Here is a 21,667-nt window from a genome sequence, read left to right as displayed (position 1 = left end):
TACTCCTGTATCTGGACTCCTTTCAGTCTGGAACCCTGGGCTAGGACTAACAACCTTACAGGACAATTCAGCTTTCTGTTGATTCGAAAGAACTGTGATGACTGGACAAAGCCATTGTTGAACCCTGAACTTGTCACATTATGAGAGGTGGCCGCTAGATCAAGCCTGCATAAAAGTTAGTTCTCATTGACTCCCTTATCACAAAAAGAAGATGTTGTAGACTAAAGTTGTACCAAACTCTGGTTGTTGTTCTATAAACTTGTTTATTTTATAATGGCATGGTTGTTCTATAGACCTTTTACAGTGTTTCATGTTGAAATCCAGACTCTAAATCTAGGCATAATTATTTTATGCATTAGTTCAAAGGTGTCAAACATTTTCTACTATTGTATCTATTTTTATATAATGGATTAACTATAATATAAAGTTTAACTTTTGCATGGTAATTTAAGAAACTAAGTTTCTTACTCTTTCTTTTCCCTAGGTGCACTGAATCAAAAAAATTGGGGAAAGAAATATCCAACATGTAATAGTCCAAAACAATCTCCTATCAATATTGATGAAGATCTTACACAAGTAAATGTGAATCTTAAGAAACTTAAATTTCAGGGTTGGGATAAAACATCGTTGGAAAACACATTCATTCATAACACTGGGAAAACAGGTAAAATATTTGCATTCTCTTTGCCTTTAATATATTTTTCCGACCTGGAGTATGTTTAGACTAGTTTCGTCTCATTTTCCTTTGAATAATGTACTATGAACTAGATAGACGTTATATGTAGAAGAAACCAAATGGAGCAGAGAAAATGGGAAATTTAGACAGTATTTTGACAATTCGTACAAAAAAATAAAATGACCGATGTCATCATGTCATGTTTTCCTACAATGTAACAATAATGATGCTATCTCTAGAAGATATGATAATGTGATTTACAACTAATATAATTTAGTCAATTACTTAGTCAATCAGGATTTCTTTTTCTTGAGCATTATAGTTTGATCTTTTCTGCCTAGCCTCATGTTATAGTCAGTATTTGGATATGAAAAAAGCAATTGACTGTAATTGAAATTTAAGAAAATAAATTCCTAGCTCTTCTATATAGAAGGTTTAAAGTTCTATCCCATCCTTAGGAAACCCTTTCTAAGTGCCTTTTCATTGAGACTATCTTTTAATTTAAAAAGCAAAATATTAATACATTAAAATTTAAATACAAATTCTAATAAACTATACATATATAAATAATTTCCAAAAAGTGACACCTTTTCTTTTTTGATATTCTAGTTTTTTAAAAAATTATGTTTTGGGAAATTATGTAAAGGCATGTACACATAAGACAAAGATTAGAAAAATATTCAAAATTATAATAGTAGCTGTATGAGGGTAAGCTTTATCATTAGTGAATTTTTAAAATATTTTCTATATTTAGGTAATGTAATTATTTGAATGTAATAGTTTAATTTCAAAACTCAAGAGAGTAGTAGCCAGGCACTGTGGCTCATGACTGTGATCACAGTACTTTGGGAGGCCGAAGCGGGTGGATCACTTGAGGTCAAGAGTTCCAGACTAGCCTGGCCAATATGGCGAAAACCCATCTCTACTAAAAATACAAAAATTAGCTGGGTGTGGTGGCACACTCCTGTAATTCCAGATACTCAGGAGGCTGAGCCACAAGAATCACTAATAATGCAAAAATTAGCTGGGTGTGGTGGCACAATCCTGTAATTCCAGATACTTAGGAGGCTGGACAAAAGAATCACTTGAACTCAAGAGGTGGAGGCCGCAGTGAGCCAAGATCATGCTACTGCGCTTCAGCCTGGGCAACAGAGTAACCCATCCTATCCAAAAAAATCAAAGCAAAACAAATGAAAAAACGAACTTATGCCAGGTGCATGAGCTCACACCTGTAATCCCAGCATTTTGGGAGGGCGAGGCAGATGGATCACCTGAGGTCAGGAATTCAAGACTGGCTTGGTCAACACGGCAAAACCACATCTCTACTAAAAATAAAAAAATTAGCTGTGCATGGTGGTACATGCCTGTAATCCCAGCTACTCAGGAGGCTGAAGCAGGAGAATTGCTTGAACCCAGGAGTCAGAGGTTGAGTGAGCTGAGATTGCACCACTGCACTCCAGCCTGGGCAACAAGAGCGAAACTCTGTCTCCAAAAAAAAAAAAAAAAAAAATCATGAAAGTAGAGATTTTTCTACATCAGTGCCTGATATGTAATAAACACTAAGTATTTCTTGAATGAATAATTTTTAAAATTATTATGTTACACGTAATAATTACCTAAAAGTATATTGTCCCAAATCTTGACATTTTTATTTTCAGTTTTGAAGGGTGTTACAAAGTAGTAGGGCATGGAACCTCTGCTTTATTATATATTGTAAGCAAAAATCTTTGTAGAAATCCCTGTTTTGCTTTTCTTATTGTTAAACAATAAAATGTGCTAGGCTTTATGACCAGAGAAAAATGGGAAGGATAGCCTGATGGCTATGTTTTTATAAATAAGATCCCAAAGAGATAGAAATTAAACCAAATCATTCAGTGACAGAGGGTGACAGTAGGTCTGAAGAGAGCTATTTTTATGGAGAGTGTTGAGGGTTTTATTTTTCTTAGGGGAGAGTGGTTATTAGATCGTTGAGCTAATAGAGCTACATTACTTGGGTTCACCACTGGCTCTTGAAATGACAGTGGGGAACCTTTGAGCAACCTGCTTAGCCTTTCTGTGGCTCAATTTCCTTATCTGTAAAATAAGGATTATATAGTATCTACTTTCCAAGGTTGTGCAAAGATAAAGTGAATAATACATATAAAGTAATTAGTATAGTCCATGGTACATCATAAGTGACATGTAAATGTTGGCTGTTATTGTTATTGTGCTTATTATTATTATTAGTGGGAGTTTGTATCCCTAGCTTGCTGAGCAATATGTTGTATTCAGTCCCTGATGCCAACAGTGATTTCTCCCTAATGGAACAGAGACTATTTAAACTTTATTGAGAGACATCAAAATCTTTCACTGGGCTCTCAAGAGAACTGTCCAGAAGACTGTTAAAATATAGTCAGATAATATCTGCTGTGGAACTCATACAGGGGAGTTTAAGCTTTTGCCACTCAGGGTTCAAACATGAGATGGCCAAAACTCCTCCATAAGAATGAGTTTCCTGCCTTTCCTGATCTAGCCAGGGACCCAGGTTCTGGAGCTTGCTGGTGAAGCCTGGGTGATAAATGGGGGGATAAGCAGCAGCCTGATAAGGAGTAGAAATGGGCTGAAAATAGGAAGGTGGCAACACTCCAAGGAGAAGACTTTTTTTTTCTTTTAACCCTTCTGTTCCTTCCCACTTTGCTCTGTCTTCTTATTACCATCTGACCTCTTAGGGAAGCAGAGCATTCAAGGAACAGCTATCTTAGGACACCAAACAAACAGAGCAGGTGGACTGACTGTCTTCTGCCCTTGAAGTCATACACTAGTCAGTATCTTCATCTTAGTTTACATTTGTGGCAATAAGATATATTAAGTATATTGTTCAGACCTACAAAGTTTGGCTTCCAAATTGGCAACTTCATATTTTGTAAATTTATCAAATAAATGATTTTTCTTAATGTACCTTAAGTAGATGGAAATTTAGTTGAAATTTAAAATTTTGATTTTCAGAAGCTTAGGTGCAATTGTATTTCTTTTTTCAGTGGAAATTAATCTCACTAATGACTACCGTGTCAGCGGAGGAGTTTCAGAAATGGTGTTTAAAGCAAGCAAGATAACTTTTCACTGGGGAAAATGCAATATGTCATCTGATGGATCAGAGCATAGTTTAGAAGGACAAAAATTTCCACTTGAGGTAAGTCAGGAGATCCGCTGTTTACTATTTTATTTTCTAAATAATTGATGTTTTTATTTAGCATATAATTTGATTGATTTTAAAATCCAATATTATAATTTATAAAGTGATATTTTTATTATTTGATTAATATACTAGACTAAGCTAAATGAATATAAGACTTATCTTTGATTTACCACTTTGTGGTAACAACCCAAAGTGCCACAAAATAGGTAATCAATAAATGCTGACGAATTAATGAATGAAGGAAGGAAAAGGGAGAAAATTTCATTAACATACTGGAGAATCCTTTGATTTAAATATTTTGATTGAAATGAGAAAAATTTTCAGCTTTAAAATTGGCAAAATAAATAATTATTTAAAAATGATTGTGTAGTAAAATGTTTTCTTACATGTCTAGAGAAAGTCTAAATTGGTAGACTTTCTGGGAAGCAGTTTGCTTGTTTTTATTAAGAATTTTAAATGATTTACACTCAATACCCAATCTTTAAGTTTAAAGCCATTTAGTCTAAAAATTAAAAAATTACAAAAATTTATTTATAATATAATATTGAAACAAAGGGTAATGATTATTTAAATACATTATGATGGATATTATAGATTTCACAAAAATCATGTTTTTGAATGATATATTTACACAAAAAAGTTCATCATAAGGTATTAATGGTTTTAAAAAGAAACATGTTAAACGGTATAACCACTATTATTTTTGCAATTTTATAATACATGAAAATTAATTAAATATTGACTGAGAGTGTAGTCTGAGTCAAATGGACTAGGTTTGAATCTTGGCTCCACCATTTGCTTATTGGTTACACGACATAACAATGTATAGATTATTTAACTTACCAATGCTTCCATTTTTCACCTGTGAAATTGACGTAGTAGCTGCACCTGCCTTATAACATTATTGTGGAAATTAAATGAGGGATTGACTTATTACTCATAAAAGTAATTGAGGGGCCCGGCACGGTGGCTCACACCTATAATCCCAGCACTTGGGGAGGCCGAGACGGGCAGATCACTTGAGGTCAGGAGTTCCAGACCAGCTTGGTCAACGTGGTGAAACACCACTTCTACTGAAAATACAAAAATTAGCTGGACGTGGTATCACTCATGTTTAATTTCACCTACTCAGGAGGCTGAGGCATAGGAATCACTTGAACTCAGGAAGCGGAGGTTGCAGTGAGCCAAGATCACACCACTGCACTCCAGACTGGGTGATGGAGTGAGACTCTGTCTCAAAAAAAAAAAAAAAGTAATTGATGGACTTCAAGAAAATAAATGTTAATAATGATTTTCTCTGGGTGATGGCATTATAGGTGCCTCTTATTTTCTCCTTTAAAGTCCCCATATTTTCTAAAATACCTAGTATGAAACTATTCATTTTATAATTCAAAACAGTTTTATTAATAATAAAAATAAGATAAGATGAATTACCTCTTAAAAGACTAAAAAACTTTTTTAAAAAGGTGGATATCTACATTCACATTTACAACTTATAATCTGGATTTTTTTCTTTATTCAATATTTTTAAAGAAAAGCACATTTATCAAATTCGATTTGTCAGAGTAATCAAAGTCAATTCATTAAACAGCATATCACTTCTGAGAGTTTAGCTTACTCACAATATTACCTATTTAGAACGAAGATGAAAATCAAGAAAAATTCTATCAACAAGAGCCCTGAGCAATCAAAATACATGGTACAGAATCCATGCACTAAACCTAATAAAGTTATTTCAATGCAAAAGCCTCTCAAATTGTCTCTCAGAGGTTTTTTTGTTTTTTGTTTTTTGTTTTTGAGACAGAGTCTCGCCCTGTTGCCCAGGCTGGAGTGCAATGGCGTGATCTCGGCTCTCTGCAACCTCCGCCTCCTGGATTCAAGCTACTCTCCTGCCTCAGCCTCTCGAGTAGCTGGGATTATAGGTGCATGCCACCACACCTAGATACTTTTTTGTATCTTTAGTAGAGACGGAGTTTCATCATGTTGGCCAGGCTGGTCTTGAATTCCTGACCTCGTGATCCACCCGCCTCAGTCTCCCAAAGGGCTTGGATTACAGGCGTCAGCCACCACGCCTAGTCTTGTTTGTTGTTTTAAAACACTCTATGTAATTGTGTAAGCAGGAAACCCAAGGATCATCCCTGGCTTGCTCCTTGTTTCTTATCTCCTATGTCTCACAATCAAGTCTTCTCAATTCACCAGGCATGGTGGCTCAAACCTGTCATCCTAGCACGTTACGAGGCTGAGGCTGGAGGATCACTTAAGCCCAGGAGTTTGAGACTAGTCTGGGCAACATAGTGAGACCCCATTTCTAAAAAAAAAAATAAGAGAAAATAGCTGAACATGGTGGCACGCACCTGTCGTCCCATGCAGAGGCTGGGATGACACTTGAGCCCACGAGGCCAGCGCTGCCATGAGCCATGGTCATGCCACTGCATTCCAGTCTGAGTGACAGAGTGAGACTCCCTCTCAAAACAAACAAACAAACAAACAAAGCAAAGCCTTATCAATTCTTCTCCTAAATACCATATGGGAGATCAGAAAAAAGTTTGCTTACTTGGATTATTAAATTAATAATTATTAAGTTTTAAATTGTATTTCTTTCAATTTCCCGTGCTTGTCATACTGTCTTGCCTAATAGGCCTTTCCCATGTGGTACTTCTGACTTGAACACATGCCCTTCTCTTCTGCCTTTCACCTGGCTAAAACCTGCTCATTCTTGTAGGGTCAGTTTAGAAATCCTGTCTCTGAAAAGGTTTTGGTGACTCACCCAAAGCAAGAGCCACTGCCATCCTCTGTTGCACAACCTCTATTTCTCCCATCAGAGCACTAACTACGCTCTACACTCTCAGAGGCTTCCTACTCTTACCTTAATTCTACTTCTATCCAGCCTTAGACCCCTGATTTCCAAGCCCAGACAGGAGAAGCACCAAATTGTATAGAGGCTGTTACAGAGAGATACGTATATGGACGGAAGCAGAAATTAACAAGGCATAGCCTCACAACTGGAGAGAAGAATCAAAATATGAAACTTAAAACTCTTTTGGTATTTTTTAGGTAGAAGCTGAGAGTCCTTGAGAGCTTCAATATTAATAGATCACAATATGGTAATATCAAAGAATGGTAACTCTGGACTCTCAGGAAAGGCATGCATGCTTGAGAAAGAGAGAAACTTATATTTAAAATAATTCAATAAAGCAGTTAAAGTAACATATAGTTATTTATTTCATGTAATTGCTTTAATAAATTTTACTGCACAGTCCCCTGGTAATCTCAAAATGGTCATTTTGGTTTTAGATATGTCTAACTTTCTATTCCCCTCCTTATCAATGGATGGTAAATGATAGTAAATGTAGTTGTATACATGTAATTTATAAAAGATTTTGGAAATACGTAGAATGTAGAATTACACAATTTATAGAACTTTTCAAATAGAACTTATTGAATTGCTTGTTTTATTAAGTCTCTTTGCTGATTTTTATGAAGTCTTTCTGTATCATAAAACTATCATTATTACGTTTATAGATGCAAATCTACTGCTTTGATGCGGACCGATTTTCAAGTTTTGAGGAAGCAGTTAAAGGAAAAGGGAAGTTAAGAGCTTTATCCATTTTGTTTGAGGTAATAATTATACATACATTTTACACTAATGTAATTCCTTTTTAAGTCACATTAAATATTGATGTGAAATATCAAGACATAATTTCTAACAAAGAGAGGAGCTCATAAGTAAAATTAAAACTGGTGGTCATTTTCAAAAATAGATGACCCTTGCCTGATATTTTTAAAAGGAAACTCTTGTGTTTGTTAATTGGGTGAATCTTTTCCAGCTGGGGCAAAGTGTTCTATAAGTACACAAATTTGCTAATTTGTACATACAAAAAGCATCATATTAATAATTATGTATTATTATCAGTAAATATGAATAATAAAATTTTAAAATTTACTTTTCTCAGTGAAATATGTAAGTTGTCTGGTTTTTATTTGCTTTATTTTTTTTCGCCTAACTATAAAAAAACCTGTTTCGGGAACTTACTGTTTTTTTTTTTTGAGACGGAGTCTTGCTCAGTCCCCCAGGCTGGAGTGCAGTGGCCGGATCTCAGCTCACTGCAAGCTCCACCTCCCGGGTTCCCGCCATTCTCCTGCCTCAGCCTCCTGAGTAGCTGGGACTACAGGCGCCCGCCACCTCGCCCGGCTAGTTTTTTGTATTTTTTAATAGAGACGGGGTTTCACCGTATTAGCCAGGATGGTCTCGATCTCCTGACCTCGTGATCCGCCCGTCTCGGCCTTCCAAAGTGCTGGGATTACAGGCTTGAGCCACCGCGCCTGGCCGAACTTACTATTTTTTAATGCACATATTTAAAATGGAATTCATTAATCTTCACATTTTTATTGAATAGTTATCCAAATGTTTTATTCTATTTTCAGAATGTGATTTTTTCTTTAACAGGTTGGGACAGAAGAAAATTTGGATTTCAAAGCGATTATTGATGGAGTCGAGAGTGTTAGTCGTTTTGGTAAGCTACTTGGGGAAATATCTTTCTTCAAGATTCTGCTTTGGATGGATATGAATGTTGACAATATGACGAAAATCACTTGTTCCAAAAGGTAGAAAGTAGTACATTTTTAAAGAGGAGCAATCTCTCACTTTCCGCACTTGATAATATATACGTTTCTCACCAAACAAATAACAATTTATCAGAAAAATTTGTTACATCAAAAGCATGACACATTAATGTAAGTAGGAAATTGAAATTTTTAAAATTTATTCTTGAAAATAATCTAATTATATCATGCATTTAAAGCCTGTTTATCTATTATGTCTCTGCATCATATGTCCCTTAAAGACTAATTCCTAATCTGAAACAAGCTAATTTTATAAATATCATATTTTAAAGTAGAAAAGGAATTGTTACTCAAGTTAAAATTTATTCCCTGATAGTTTCCTTGATAAATCCTTTGCTTTATCAACGTGAGGAGATGAGATTTTTGGAAGAAGGTCAACACTTACATAGAAAAAGATGCAATATGCTTTGACATTGTTCTGCCTGCTATCTCATGGATCTTGTAATTTGTCACAAGAAATGCTTTTGATAACATGGGCAGTGGACTGTAAGCCTGTTAATATTACTATTTTATTTTTATTAAGCACTCACACACAGAATCTTAATGCTGCCTTGAGTTACCAATAAAATGAGGATTATTCCTCTCTGGGAAGCTGCAAAATTTGAAATCAGAAACAAAACTCATGAAGATCCTTTTCTTGAAAGCAGAAACCTGGCCTAGGATTGATTTATCGTTGTCAGTTACAGTGAGGATCTGAATTGACCCAACTTTTCAGAAGTCAGGAATATGTGAACTCCTGTAGTGTAGCTTTTACTTTTTTTGAAGACTCAATCAAATGCAAGATGAAGCTGTTATCTCCCTCCATTGACCCAGATTGCAAAATTCAACACTGAATGTCATAAGTCAAATTTAATTTTCCCCTCCTCGAGTCACAAAGTGGATTCTATCCAGACTGAGATAAAGCAAATTGTTTGAATTCCTATACTTAAAAAAATGTATAATATATGAATTCTGAATGTTACAGACCTTGCACCAGCCTGTGGGGACAATGAAAGAGATGTTAACACTGGGTTGTTAACCCTGACTTGTGTAACTCTGGGAACTTTGAGGCTTTCTCTTAAGGCCTCTTTACTTTCCCAGGGTACTTTACTTTTGTGGGCGCCTTGGAAGGCACTCATATGAGCTTGAGAATAAACTTGCTTGTGTTCTTTAAAGTTTCGTTTCTAATACCTAGTGTCTGAAAGCCATTCAGGAAGATACTTCGTCAGATACACTATGACTACATATTATCTCTCTCTCTGAGAATATGGATTCCCTAACAGCATTATTCTGCCTATATTCTGACTCTTAATTTGAAAGCAGAACAGTTCTTGGATTAGCTGAGGACAGATTCTAGTCCTTTACCCTCTCTCTGTCTACCTCACTTGTATTAGTCCATTTTCACATTGCTAAAGCAATACTATTTGAGAGTAAGTGATTTGTAAGAGAAAGATTGAATTAACTCACAGTTCTGCATGGGTGGAGAGGCCTCAGGAATCTTATAATCATGGTGGAAAGCAAAGGGTAAGCAAGGAATGTATCACATGGCAGCAGGAGAGAGAGAATGAGAGTGCCAGCAAAGGAGAAACTGCGAAACACTTATAAAGCCATCAAATCTCATGAGAACTCACTCCCTGTCATGAGAACAGCATGGGGGAAACTGCCCCCATGATCCAATCACTTCCCACTTGGTCCCTCCTCAACACATGGGGATTACAATTTCGATTACAATTCAAGATGAGATTTGGGCAGGGACACAGAGCTAAACCATATCACCACTATTTGTGCACCAACTTCCTAATTTACCAAAAACTAAAATCCTTCATGCCTATCAACTCATTCATCTGGATACTTAGTATTTCAATATACTCAGCAAGGACAACGATCCAAACCAAGTAAGTGCAGTCTTTCTAAAGTCAAACGTTTCCATTTTGAGAGTTCTTGAATTAAATCCAGTCTTATTTCTGACTCTAGAAAATCCCCTACTGCCCAATAAACTGAAGGCTTACCCATATTGGCCTTCAGCCTTTGCTGCTGGCAACCTTGAGGATCAAAGGTGGGACTTGTCTTTAGGCAGTGACTCTGGAACCACAGCTACACCCCCAAATTTGGCTCTGTGTTCACCATATAATGTAAGTTATTTAAAAAAAACACAAAACAAAACACCTTTTCAACCATTATTCAGCTTATAAGATCTATCTTATTATGCTGTGGGCTGGTTGCTCATTTCCTGTTTCCTCTCTAAAGGACAAAGCCCAGTTTTCATTCCTCCCCTCAACCCCTCTTTCTTTCTTTCCTTCCCATCTACCATACCTGCTCTAGGTTAGGCATTGTTCTATCCATGGAGTGGAGAGAGAGAGAGCATGATGTTGCAGCAATACTGAGATAATGATTTAATATTTTCCAAGCAGAGCCACAAAAGATGTTAGTTGCAATCTTTCGAGTTGCAGGGAAGAGACACATCCCAGGTAACATCATCAGTGATTATCTGATGGGAATTCTCATCAGAATGATTTATAGTGCTTTCTTAATCACAAATTCAGCCCAGACATTTCTATACTGAAAAGTTCTCATAGGCGTTGGTGTGGCCCCATGCTAAATATCATTGTACTAAGTAATAGGAGTTGGTTTTATGTAGTTACCAGCCTTTCTCTAGTGCTTGGCCCCATTGTGGTTTCTTCATCTTTGTTCCTCCCCATCTTTTTTTCTTCCATTGTTAGCCTTCTCATGGAAGGATCTGATTAGTTGGTTGGTTGATCATCATTGTATGTTCAAGCAAATAATGATTGCATAAATGAATGACTGACCCCAAATAGAGCAGCATTGGCTCTGGTGGGCTTCTCTCTTGTGTTAACAATAGTGAGGTTACTTAAATGAAGCAGGTGTTTTTTTCTCAAGCCAGCAAAACAAAATGAAAACCACAAACACAAACAAAGGAAAAACACTGTATGAAATTTCGTTAGAAGAAAATGTAACGGAAAAGCATTCTGTAATTTAAGAGTCTTGTGATATCTAGTTACCATGTCTGTAAGACAGACTAGGTGACTGCTGTTAAGGTTCAGAGGCAGGAAGAATGGAGTCCTCATTAGGGATAGGGAGAGGAAAATTTTAAAAAACTTATTCTGATTCTTTTGCTTCTTTTTAACTTTTTTCCCCTTTGATTTCTTTCCCAATCATAGGAAAATTCTCTATCTCACTCTCCTTACTCAGGTCTCACCTCTGCTTTCCCTTCTTGGCCCCTGGCTCTCCTGGAGTCAATTTATTTCCACCTAATTTAGCCATGAGTCAATTTCTGGCTCCTTACCTAATTACTATCCTCAACACACACATTTTTCATGAAATATTTGTAAGATAAATTTAGTCTTCAGTGGGAAAAGGAACAGTTACAGTCCACTTGTCAGTTAAAGAGGTAATTTTCAACAATTTTTTAGTATTGAAAACATAAATCTAAAAAGCATTCACATGTTAAAAATAAATATTCTTCTTAGTTCCTAAGAACTTGAATCTAATCTGAATTCTGATCATGTTATCTTGACATTGGAGAATAGGAGAACGTACTTTTAGAAGTTACTAATGAATCCATTAAATCAAACAAAACTTGAACTTTCTAATGGATTAAAACTACATGTAGGCCATATTGACATGACTATCAATTCAGTTAAGAAAAGGTTTTTGGCCGGGCACGGTGGCTCACGCCTGTAATCGCAGCACTTTGGGAGGCCAAAGCCGGGGGACCACGAGGTCAGGAGATTGAGATCATCCTGGCTAACACGGTGAAACCCCGTCTCTACTAAAAATACAAAAATTAGCCTGGCATGGTGGTGGGCACCTGTAGTCCCAGCTACTCAGGAGGCTGAGGCAGGAGAATGGCGTGAACCCGGGAGGTGGAGCTTGCAGTGAGCTGAGATCCGGCCACTGCACTCCAGCCTGGGAGACAGTGAGACAACCGTCTCAAAAAAAAAAAAAAGAAAAGAAAAGAAAGAAAGAAAAGGTTTTTATTTCTAAGATTCAGTTGTTAATTCAGACTGAAGCAGTTGTCTCTAACTTTAGTTAATAACAGTACTCCCTTTTCCTTCAGAATTTTCTGCGTTACAGAAAAGTTAACATTTACTAATTTAACTTTTAAATACCTTTTTTTCTTTGAGGCTTTCTGAATGTGTTCAGTCTTCATAGAGTTGAGAGCTGGAATAGACTTTTAAGATCAGATAGTCTAGTCATTTCACGTTCTAATATGGAAAGTGTGGTTAAAAAAGACTAAAACCTTGAAAAGGCTTCACTTTACTTGGGATGTTCTACAGTAGTCTGCATGTTTGCATCACCTTGGGATGCTTTTTAAAATCTAGATGCCCAGGCCTGACCACTAGAGATCTTAATTCAAATGGTCTAGAGTGGGGCCTGAGGCATTGGTATTTTTCTAAAACTCCCTGGATTATTCACATAAGGATTAACACCACTGCTCTACATTCTGCCACCTCACTTAGACTACACTGATTGACTTCAGGGACTATTTCTTAATGGCCTCAATCTCATAGAGAGGGCAGAGGACTTGCACTGGGGTGGGTAGCTCAGGAGATAGGAAAACAAATTAGACACAGATCTCACTGGTAAATAGATTGCTGCCTGCATAAGTGAGGGCTGGTTCACAAATAGCTAAATGACCAAGGTGTTGCTATTGATAAGTGCTATTGGAGACTATTCGAGGAGACTGATATATTTGGATTGTTTCACGGTTTGAAGGCCAGATGGCCTACCTAGGAAAACTCTACCAGTTTTGGGATAGAAATTCTATAATCTGTATACAAGTTTATGTATAAGAATAAATCAACATTTATTAGTGTGTTTGTGTACACACACAAACACATAGTGCATATTGTATCAAAAATATTTTTTTCCACTCTTTGACTTTCCTTTTAACTCTCTTAATGACTATTGATGAATAGATCTTGATTGCCATATACTAAACTTTCTCGTATTTCTTTTTATGAGTAATATTTTTTTGTGTGCCATTTCAGAAACCTCAACCTACCATTAGGTTATGATGATAGTTTTTTAATATTTTCATTTAAAAGAATTATTAATATGTTCATTTAAATCTGCAATCAGTTTAGAAGTGATATGTGCTTATGATGTGAAGTAGGGAATCAAGGTTCACTTTTTTCCATGAGGATATTCAATTGATATAGTACTGTTTATTGAAAAGATCATCCATTCCACATTCCATAATAATTTTTCTATCATAGATTAGAGATGGGGTATCACCGTATTAGCCAGGATGGTCTCGATCTCTTTACCTCGTGTTCTCTTCCATTGTTCTCTTCATCTGTCTTTGCACAAATACATCACTATCATAATTTCTACAGCGTTATATGTAACAGTATGACAGATCTTCGTATCTACTAGTGAAAGTTCTCCAGCTTTATTATTTTTCAAGATTTCCTTAACTTTTCTTTGAATTTTTATTGAAATTTTAGAATCAGTATGTCAATTACACATAACAGCCTTCTGGGATTTTGATTAGGATTTCATTGAATCCATGAATCAATTTGGGGAAACACTTCCAATCAGTCCTTCTTACAATATGCTGACTCTTCCAACCCATGCACATGGTCTTTCTACCATTTTAATATTTATTTAATTCTCTCAAGAGTGTTTTGTAATTTTCAGTGTAGATGTTCTACACATTATTTGTTAGATTTATTTGTATTTGATAATATTTTGCTATTTTAAATCATATTGCTTTAAATTTTATTTTCTGTTGTTTGATGCTGGTACACGAAAATACAATTGATTTTTGTATATTGGTCTATGTGCAGGGACTTTGCAAATTTCACTTATTTCTCATACTTTGTAAAATGTTTCAAAATCTCAGTTTTGATTAAATACATAATAAAGCATGTGTCTCTGCTTCATAGAAGCTTTGAACAGCTAAGTTCCAGTGTTGAGATTCCGGCTGAGATGTATATTATTCCTTTTTAGGAAAGCAGGCTGCCTTAGATCCATTCATACTGTTGAACCTTCTGCCAAACTCAACTGACAAGTATTACATTTACAATGGCTCATTGACATCTCCTCCCTGCACAGACACAGTTGACTGGATTGTTTTTAAAGATACAGTTAGCATCTCCGAAAACCAGGTAATCTCAGAAATTCAAACAAATCAAGTGATTCAAAGCCGTTTAAAAAACATTATGTTCAAACTTTGCTATAAAATATCTGTTTTAAAGCATTTACCAATGCCTTTGAAGCAGATATGTTAAATTACTTGATCTTTTTTTCAGTTGGCTGTTTTTTGTGAAGTTCTTACAATGCAACAATCTGGTTATGTCATGCTGATGGACTACTTACAAAACAATTTTCGAGAGCAACAGTACAAGTTCTCTAGACAGGTGTTTTCCTCATACACTGGAAAGGAAGAGATTCATGAAGCAGGTGTGTATTTAAATATAATCTTCTACAACTGTCATAGATGCAATGTTATAGGAGGTAATTTTGGTAAAATGACAAATATAGAGGGGTTGGAGTTTTAGAAATGTTTTAATTATTAATTTTGTAGCTTTAGGTAAGCTGTCTAATTTTCTGACTATCAGATACCACATCTATAAAATGGCAACTAAAAAATCTATTCTTCCCGTAAGAATGGCCCCATTTTACAGATGAGAAAAACTGAGATTTGTTTGTGGTTTTTTTTTTTTTTTTTTTTGTGATGGAGTCTCGCTCTATCGCCCAGGCTGGGGTGCAGTGGCGCGATCTCGGCTCACTGCAAGCTCCGCCTCCCAGGTTCACGCCATTCTCCTGCCTCAACCTCCCGAGTAGCTGAGACTACAGGTGCCCGCCACCACGCCTGGCTAATTTTTTGTATTTTTAGTAGAGACGAGGTTTCACTGTGTTACCCAGGATGGTCTCGATCTCCTGACCTTGTGATCCACCCGCCTCGGCCTCCCAAAGTGCTGGGATTACAGGCGTGAGCCACCGCGCTCGGCCGAAAAACAGATTTAATAAGGAAAATATTTTCCCAGAATACACAGTAATAAGTAGCAAAGCAAAATTCACACTTCCGAGTTCACTTTCTGGTATTTGCCTGGGCTAAGAGGTATGAGAAAGGAATGAATAAGAGGCTGAGGTGTTCAGAGCTTGGGAGATCGTTTCTGGTTGGGATGATCAGGAAACCTTCCTGGAAGAACCGCCTTTGAACTGAGTCTTGACACAGTATTTGGGTTTTAAAGTGCTCATCTTGGTGTTGGCACCCCCCAAGAAGGAGCCTGGCACCTAATCAGTACTGAAAATAAATGCACTGAGTTATTAATGAATAAGAAGTGAATCTTCTTGCCAGTTTCCTTCTTTGGAGGAAAAGAAATTTGCTCTTGTGAGGTACAGCCAAGGGAAATGACACCAGAGGGGTGTCTCTGGAGTGCCATCTGTTTTTTTTGAAGCTGACACAGTAGTTAAAAGCATTTTTAAATGTCCAGAGAACACAGTCAGATACATCTGCTGAAATTTTCCTTTTCAGTTTTTACTGAGGTTGTCACTTGTTCATTAAAGAAGTTGTTGAAGTGACCTTTGCACTAGGGACTTCTAACCTTTCCAAGTAGATGGACCTCTTTGATATCAGTCCTGCAATGAATTCAATGATTTTTTGCCACATAGAATATTAATTTAATAATCATCTGCTTTTGAAGATTAGGCATTAAAACAACAAGCTTTTATTGTTTTAATGTGATATTTCCAAGAATCGTTTATCCTTTAACAAAAAAATAAAACTCAAGACAGCAGTGATGAATACCTATATTTACTGTGACACCAAATTTTAAATTAAAGTGCCCCAAAGTGAGGAGATTTAATTATATTCCTATCAGTACTAAATACTATAGCATACTGTCCAGTAAAAAAGACAATCGGTTAGAAAAAAGAAAGTGGATTTAATCATCCCCTCTTCTTAAATATAATAGACCAAATTATAAATTAAATAAATATGAGTTTTTTTTGGTCACATAGTTTTATCAGTTCTACTTTATTAAAACCCTTCACTGGCTCTGCATCACTTTTGGAATAAAATTCGAACTGTTTGTTGTTGCATGATAGACTCTGTGTAGGTTTACCAGTCTTAGTGCTTAAGCCTCCCCAACTAGCATCCTTACATTGAACTACATGAAGTCTCCTGAAGATGAAGACTACATTCTTCCAGGTTGCATTTATACATTTGGCTTCCCCATTGATGGCATGTTCCTCTCCACTGTCTTCATTTCCCTGCCTCCTCATTCTTCAAGACTCAAGTTGAGCGTTGCATCCACTGGGAGGCCATCTCTGACTCTACTTCTGTCCACCTAAGTCTGGCCCTGGCAATGGCCACAGGACTGCACACTCAAGGAAACACTATACCCATAGATTGTAAATGGTGCTCCTCTGAATGTTGTACGATGTGCTCAGCTTCTCCAGACTTCATAGCAGTTGCCATATTTTGGTAATTGTCTATTTACTTATTTGTCTCTGCCAGCAATCTCTGAACCCTATAATGGAAGTAAATAAGTCTTTTATCTCTTTATCTCCATGGCCAAACTAAAGTAAAGCTCTCATTCACTAAATATTCACTGCATGGCTGAAAGACTCCATTTCCACATAATAAAAACATAGCAAGTTATGCTTGATGGGTGCTTCCTGCACTGTTTAATGTGTAAACCTGTGTATAATTCTGATTTAATGTAGAACATTGCTTTCACAGTTAAGTGTTAAAGGTCCAAAGTAATAATCCATAATAACAAAAACAGTAATAGCTACTGTGTGTTGTGTGACTCTACCAGGCATTGGAACCAGACAATATTTGACTTAGACCTCACATCACTCTTATGAAGGTGGCCTCATTGTCTTCATTTTACAGTTTGGGAAGCTGATATTAAGTGGTTTGCCCAAGTTTACACAACTAGAAAGGAATGGAGTCAGTATTTGAACCTAACTCTCCCTGAATCTAAAGCTTTGCAAAGTTCTATCCACTGTACTTTACTTTTATACTGGAACATAATTTCTGCTTACGTAGAAAACTGATGACTTTAAAGACATGAAACTTCAAAAAAATAGTAATGGATTTTGAGTGTTTTGTTTATCCTAAGGTCAAACACAGAAACAACACTTTCTAAACTACTTGGTGTTTTGGGTTCTATAAATATAGAATAGGACCTATAAAGTAAGGAAAGTAATTTTCTTGAACGGAGCTTATGGGAATCGATTTTATTCCCTTAGACCATGTGTGTATATTGTCACAGAATTTTACATCCCTGCTGCAACACTATTATGACTGCCGTAGTAATAATAAGTTATTTATCACCTGTTTGTCTGTGGTTTGGTTCCAAAATAAATGGCAGAACTAACTAGAAAAACAATAACTCAAAACAGACTCATTTAAATTGAAGGGACTTAAATATGCAATACTTAAGGAAAAACTAGAAAGCTTTACAATAAAAATGCACATCTACATGCTGTTTTTGTTGTGTACTTATCCTATCTGTGTGCCTTCCCCAGCTTCCTCAAGAAAATCCAGTCACACCAACTACTTTGTTATGTTTGTTTTTTTGACTAAATATTTATGGAGTGATGGGGAGAGGCTACAAAACTCAGCATTTCATCAAAATATCTGCCTACAGCTTAGACAATATTACTTAGAAAGTATTATTCCCTTATATTGTATATCCTTAGGATAAATAAAAGTGCTGAAAAGTCATTCCCAGTTTTTATTAAAGTTTTGTGTCTTTATGGCCATCAGTTTTTGTTCTAAAATTATGTTAGCAGAAACACATCTCTTCTGCAGTCTCCCTTGCTGGGCCTTAGAGTCTTTGCCTTCAGATTGTTTGACCCTCTTGTTTTGTCAGTTCCCCTCACAGAGTCTCAGCTGCTACCCTCATCGCACCCAAGTCTTCACATCTTCCTAAGGCAGGAAAATTAGCTTTGTCCCAGATCCTTCAAACTTGCCTACCCATGCTCATCCTAATGAGCTCAGCAATCTAAAAAGGCCCTTTTTGGTAGAATGATTTATTTTCTTTTGGGTGTATACCCAGTAATAGTGTTGCGGGGTCAAATGGTCAAATGGTAGCTCTGTTTTAAGTTCTTTGAGAAATCTCCAGACTGCTTTCCACAATGGCTGGACTAATTTATATTCCCACCAACAGCGTATAAGCATTCCCTTTTCTCTGCAGCCTCACCAGATGCAATATTTGTTGGCTTTTTAATAGTAGCCATTCTGAATGGTGTGAGATGGTATCTCATTGTGGTTTTGATTTGTATTTATCTGATGATTAGTGATGGTGAGTATTTTTTCATATGTTTCTTAGCACTTGTATGCTTTCTTCTGAGAAGTGACATATGCACTTATATGTTCATTGCTGTGCTAGTCACAATAGCAAGATATGGAATCAACCCGTGTGCTCAGTGGTAGATTAAAGAAAATGTAGTACATATACACCATGGAATACTACACAGTCATAAAAAAATGAAATCATGCTTTTTTGCAGCAAGATGGATGGAACTGGAGGTCATAATCCTAAGTGAACTAATGCAGGGACAGAAAACTAAATACCTCATGTTCTAACTTATAAGTGGGAGTTAAACATTAATCACACATAGACATAAACGTGGGAACAGTAGACACTGTGGTCTATGAGAGAGTGGAGAGGTGGGTGAATTAAAAACTCTACCTATCAATATAATGCTCACTACCTGGGTGATGGGATTTGTACTCTAAACCTCAGCATCTTTTAGTATTCTCATGTAACAAACCTGCATATGTACCCCTGTATCTAAAATAAAAGTTGAAGTAAAAATAAATAAATAAATAAATAAATAAATAAGTAAATATTTTTAGAAAGGGGCCCTTCGTTTGCCAAAACATATCCCCTTCTAGGGGGGATCAGAGATGATAACAGAACTTTTTTTTCTAGTTACATAGACTAATATGCACATTTATGATTTTAAAGTTTCAGTCATTGTCAAAATATATCATTTTGAGATAACAGTGAAATAGAAAAGTCAGGTCATGTTAGTTGGATGAGTCTCATTCACACAGTTACATATTCAGTCAATTCTTTTTTGGCTTTAATATGAACCACTGTCAAATAATTAATATGCCCTTATGCAGCATAGGGACTTCCTGATTACCCAAAACTGAATGTGATTCCTCTTTCTTCTGAACCGTCGTAATTCCTGACCTGCAATTGTGGCACTTTGCCTTTCTTGCCTTGCTTCAGGGGTGTTTATGTACATACCTTATTTTCTTGGTAGATCCCTGTCTAATTGATCTCAGTATTACCTGTAACATCTGAAAAAGTACCTGGCAGGTAGTAAGAGCTCTCTGACTCCTTGATGAATGGTGAATAAGTGAATGAATTAAAACATTGGCCAAAGCTTACTTATGTCTAAGCCTCTGGGGTTAAAAAGAGCATATGTATTATTGGCAACAAACACAGAAGGAATGACTGGCTTTAGATTTCCAGACAGGTTGGAGCCAAGTTCTTCTTGCTGAACATCCTTTAATTAATTAAAAATTTACAAAGCCTTCAGAAGAATACAGTACAGTAGTATTAGCTGTGTGTACAGTTCATGTTCAAAATTAAAGATCATTCCAGGAAAAGAAAGATTCTAATTTTAAAAAGGTAGTATCAGTATTATGATAGAATTGTTAAGAAATAGTTTCCTCTGTGACTGAAAAAAATACCTAAATAATTTACATTCTTCATTTTGACTCTGTTAATCCTCTGTAAAATTATCGTACTTAACAATAATGAACACCTAGCATATCAAGATTTATTAGGTAATAATTTTTATAGATGCCCATTATATAACAGTCTGCATTTACTGAAATCATTATAAAGAAGTGAGCTACTTGATTTTATTTTTGCAATGAAAAAAGAGGAGACATGAATCTGATTAGACTCTTAGCAATTAGTTGTTTCTTTCTTCACAAACTAGGACTTGCTTTTTTCATCATGAGTCTTTGCATTCAGTGAGCATTTATTATCATTTGTCTTGTGCATAGAAATACTGTGTTCTTATGAAAGTTTTTTTCTCAATGGATATACTATCTCCTTTGGAACTGAATTTGAGAATAAGAATTGAGGACTGTATTTATATTCAGTTTTGATCTCTATTAAATTCAATCTGAAAATAAATTTTTACTGCATGAACTTATACAACGTAGAAAATATAGATAAGGACACAGAAAAAAATACAAATACCCTGTAATTACACTACCCAGGGATAACTATTATGAAGATTTTGGTAAAGATCCATCCAAGTCTTTCTCTGAAAATTTTTTAAAATGTTATTATATTTCACAAAAAAATGAGACTATACCACATGTCTGTTTACTGATTTTTTTTACTTCATATTATACCTTTAATATATCATTCTTAATTTTTATGTTGTATTCCATCATATAGTTATAACTATATATTAAACCTTAATCAGTTCCTCAATTTTGTACATTGAGTACACATATTTTTTGTCATTATAAATATCTAATATCCTCATTTTGACCAGGAGGAGAAGTAAAAGCTAGCATAAAAATTGTCAAAATCTTGCTCTCAATAAATGCATTGTAGGAAAATGTATTTTTAGAAATACATTATAAATAATTGCAAAAACCACGTGAGATTTATATATTCATATAAACTCTGTAAGGTTAAGGACCAGGCCCTACTCATTTTTTGCATTCACAGCAGGCGCTCAATAGATTATTTGTGAATTAATGAATATTTTATCAGAACTTCAAACCTCTGTATTTCCATTTGTATGGAGAGCTGCCATTTATTAGGAAGGCATTTCTTTTTGGCATCATGGAATGGACACTGGCTCTTCTAAGGATCACAGAATTTAATAGAACCATCTGGTCTTGAAAGAGTTAGTGAAAACTGTCTTTTTTTTTTTTTTTTTGACAGACTCTCTCTTTGTCACCCAGGCTTGAGCACAGTGGCTCTATCTCTGCTTACTGCAGCCTCTGACTCCTGGGTTCAAGCGATTTTCCTGCCTCAGCCTCTCTAGTAGCTGGCACTACAGGCGTGTGCTACCACACTCGACTAATTTTTGTATTTCTAGCAGAGATGGAGTTTTACCATGTTGGCCAGACTGGTCTCGAACTCCTGACCTCAGGTGATCCGCCTGCCTCCACCTCCCGAAGTGCTGAGATTACATGCGTGAGCCATCGTGCTCGGCCAATAAAAAATAATGAGTACTAT

At 36.0% G+C, this 21,667-nt stretch overlaps 1 protein-coding gene across 4 annotated transcripts in view; it reads left to right on the top strand.

Moving 5' to 3' along the window:
* PTPRZ1 (protein tyrosine phosphatase receptor type Z1) overlaps window positions 1-21,667 on the top strand; it is a 193,438-nt gene that overhangs the window by 99,632 nt on the left and 72,139 nt on the right. For all 4 annotated transcript variants that reach the window (XM_031665222.1, XM_031665221.1, XM_031665219.1 and 1 more), the window contains exons 3-8: window positions 485-664; window positions 3,694-3,845; window positions 7,374-7,469; window positions 8,299-8,365; window positions 14,430-14,587; window positions 14,732-14,882. In XM_031665222.1, coding sequence (XP_031521082.1) covers window positions 485-664; window positions 3,694-3,845; window positions 7,374-7,469; window positions 8,299-8,365; window positions 14,430-14,587; window positions 14,732-14,882 — 804 coding nt within the window. The remainder of the gene's footprint in view (window positions 1-484; window positions 665-3,693; window positions 3,846-7,373; window positions 7,470-8,298; window positions 8,366-14,429; window positions 14,588-14,731; window positions 14,883-21,667) is intronic.

Source organism: Papio anubis, chromosome 4, assembly GCF_008728515.1.
Source record: "Papio anubis isolate 15944 chromosome 4, Panubis1.0, whole genome shotgun sequence".
Lineage (NCBI taxonomy): Eukaryota > Metazoa > Chordata > Mammalia > Primates > Cercopithecidae > Papio > Papio anubis.
Note: the sequence above shows the minus strand (reverse complement) of the source record. Positions and strands in the feature narration are given on the sequence as shown.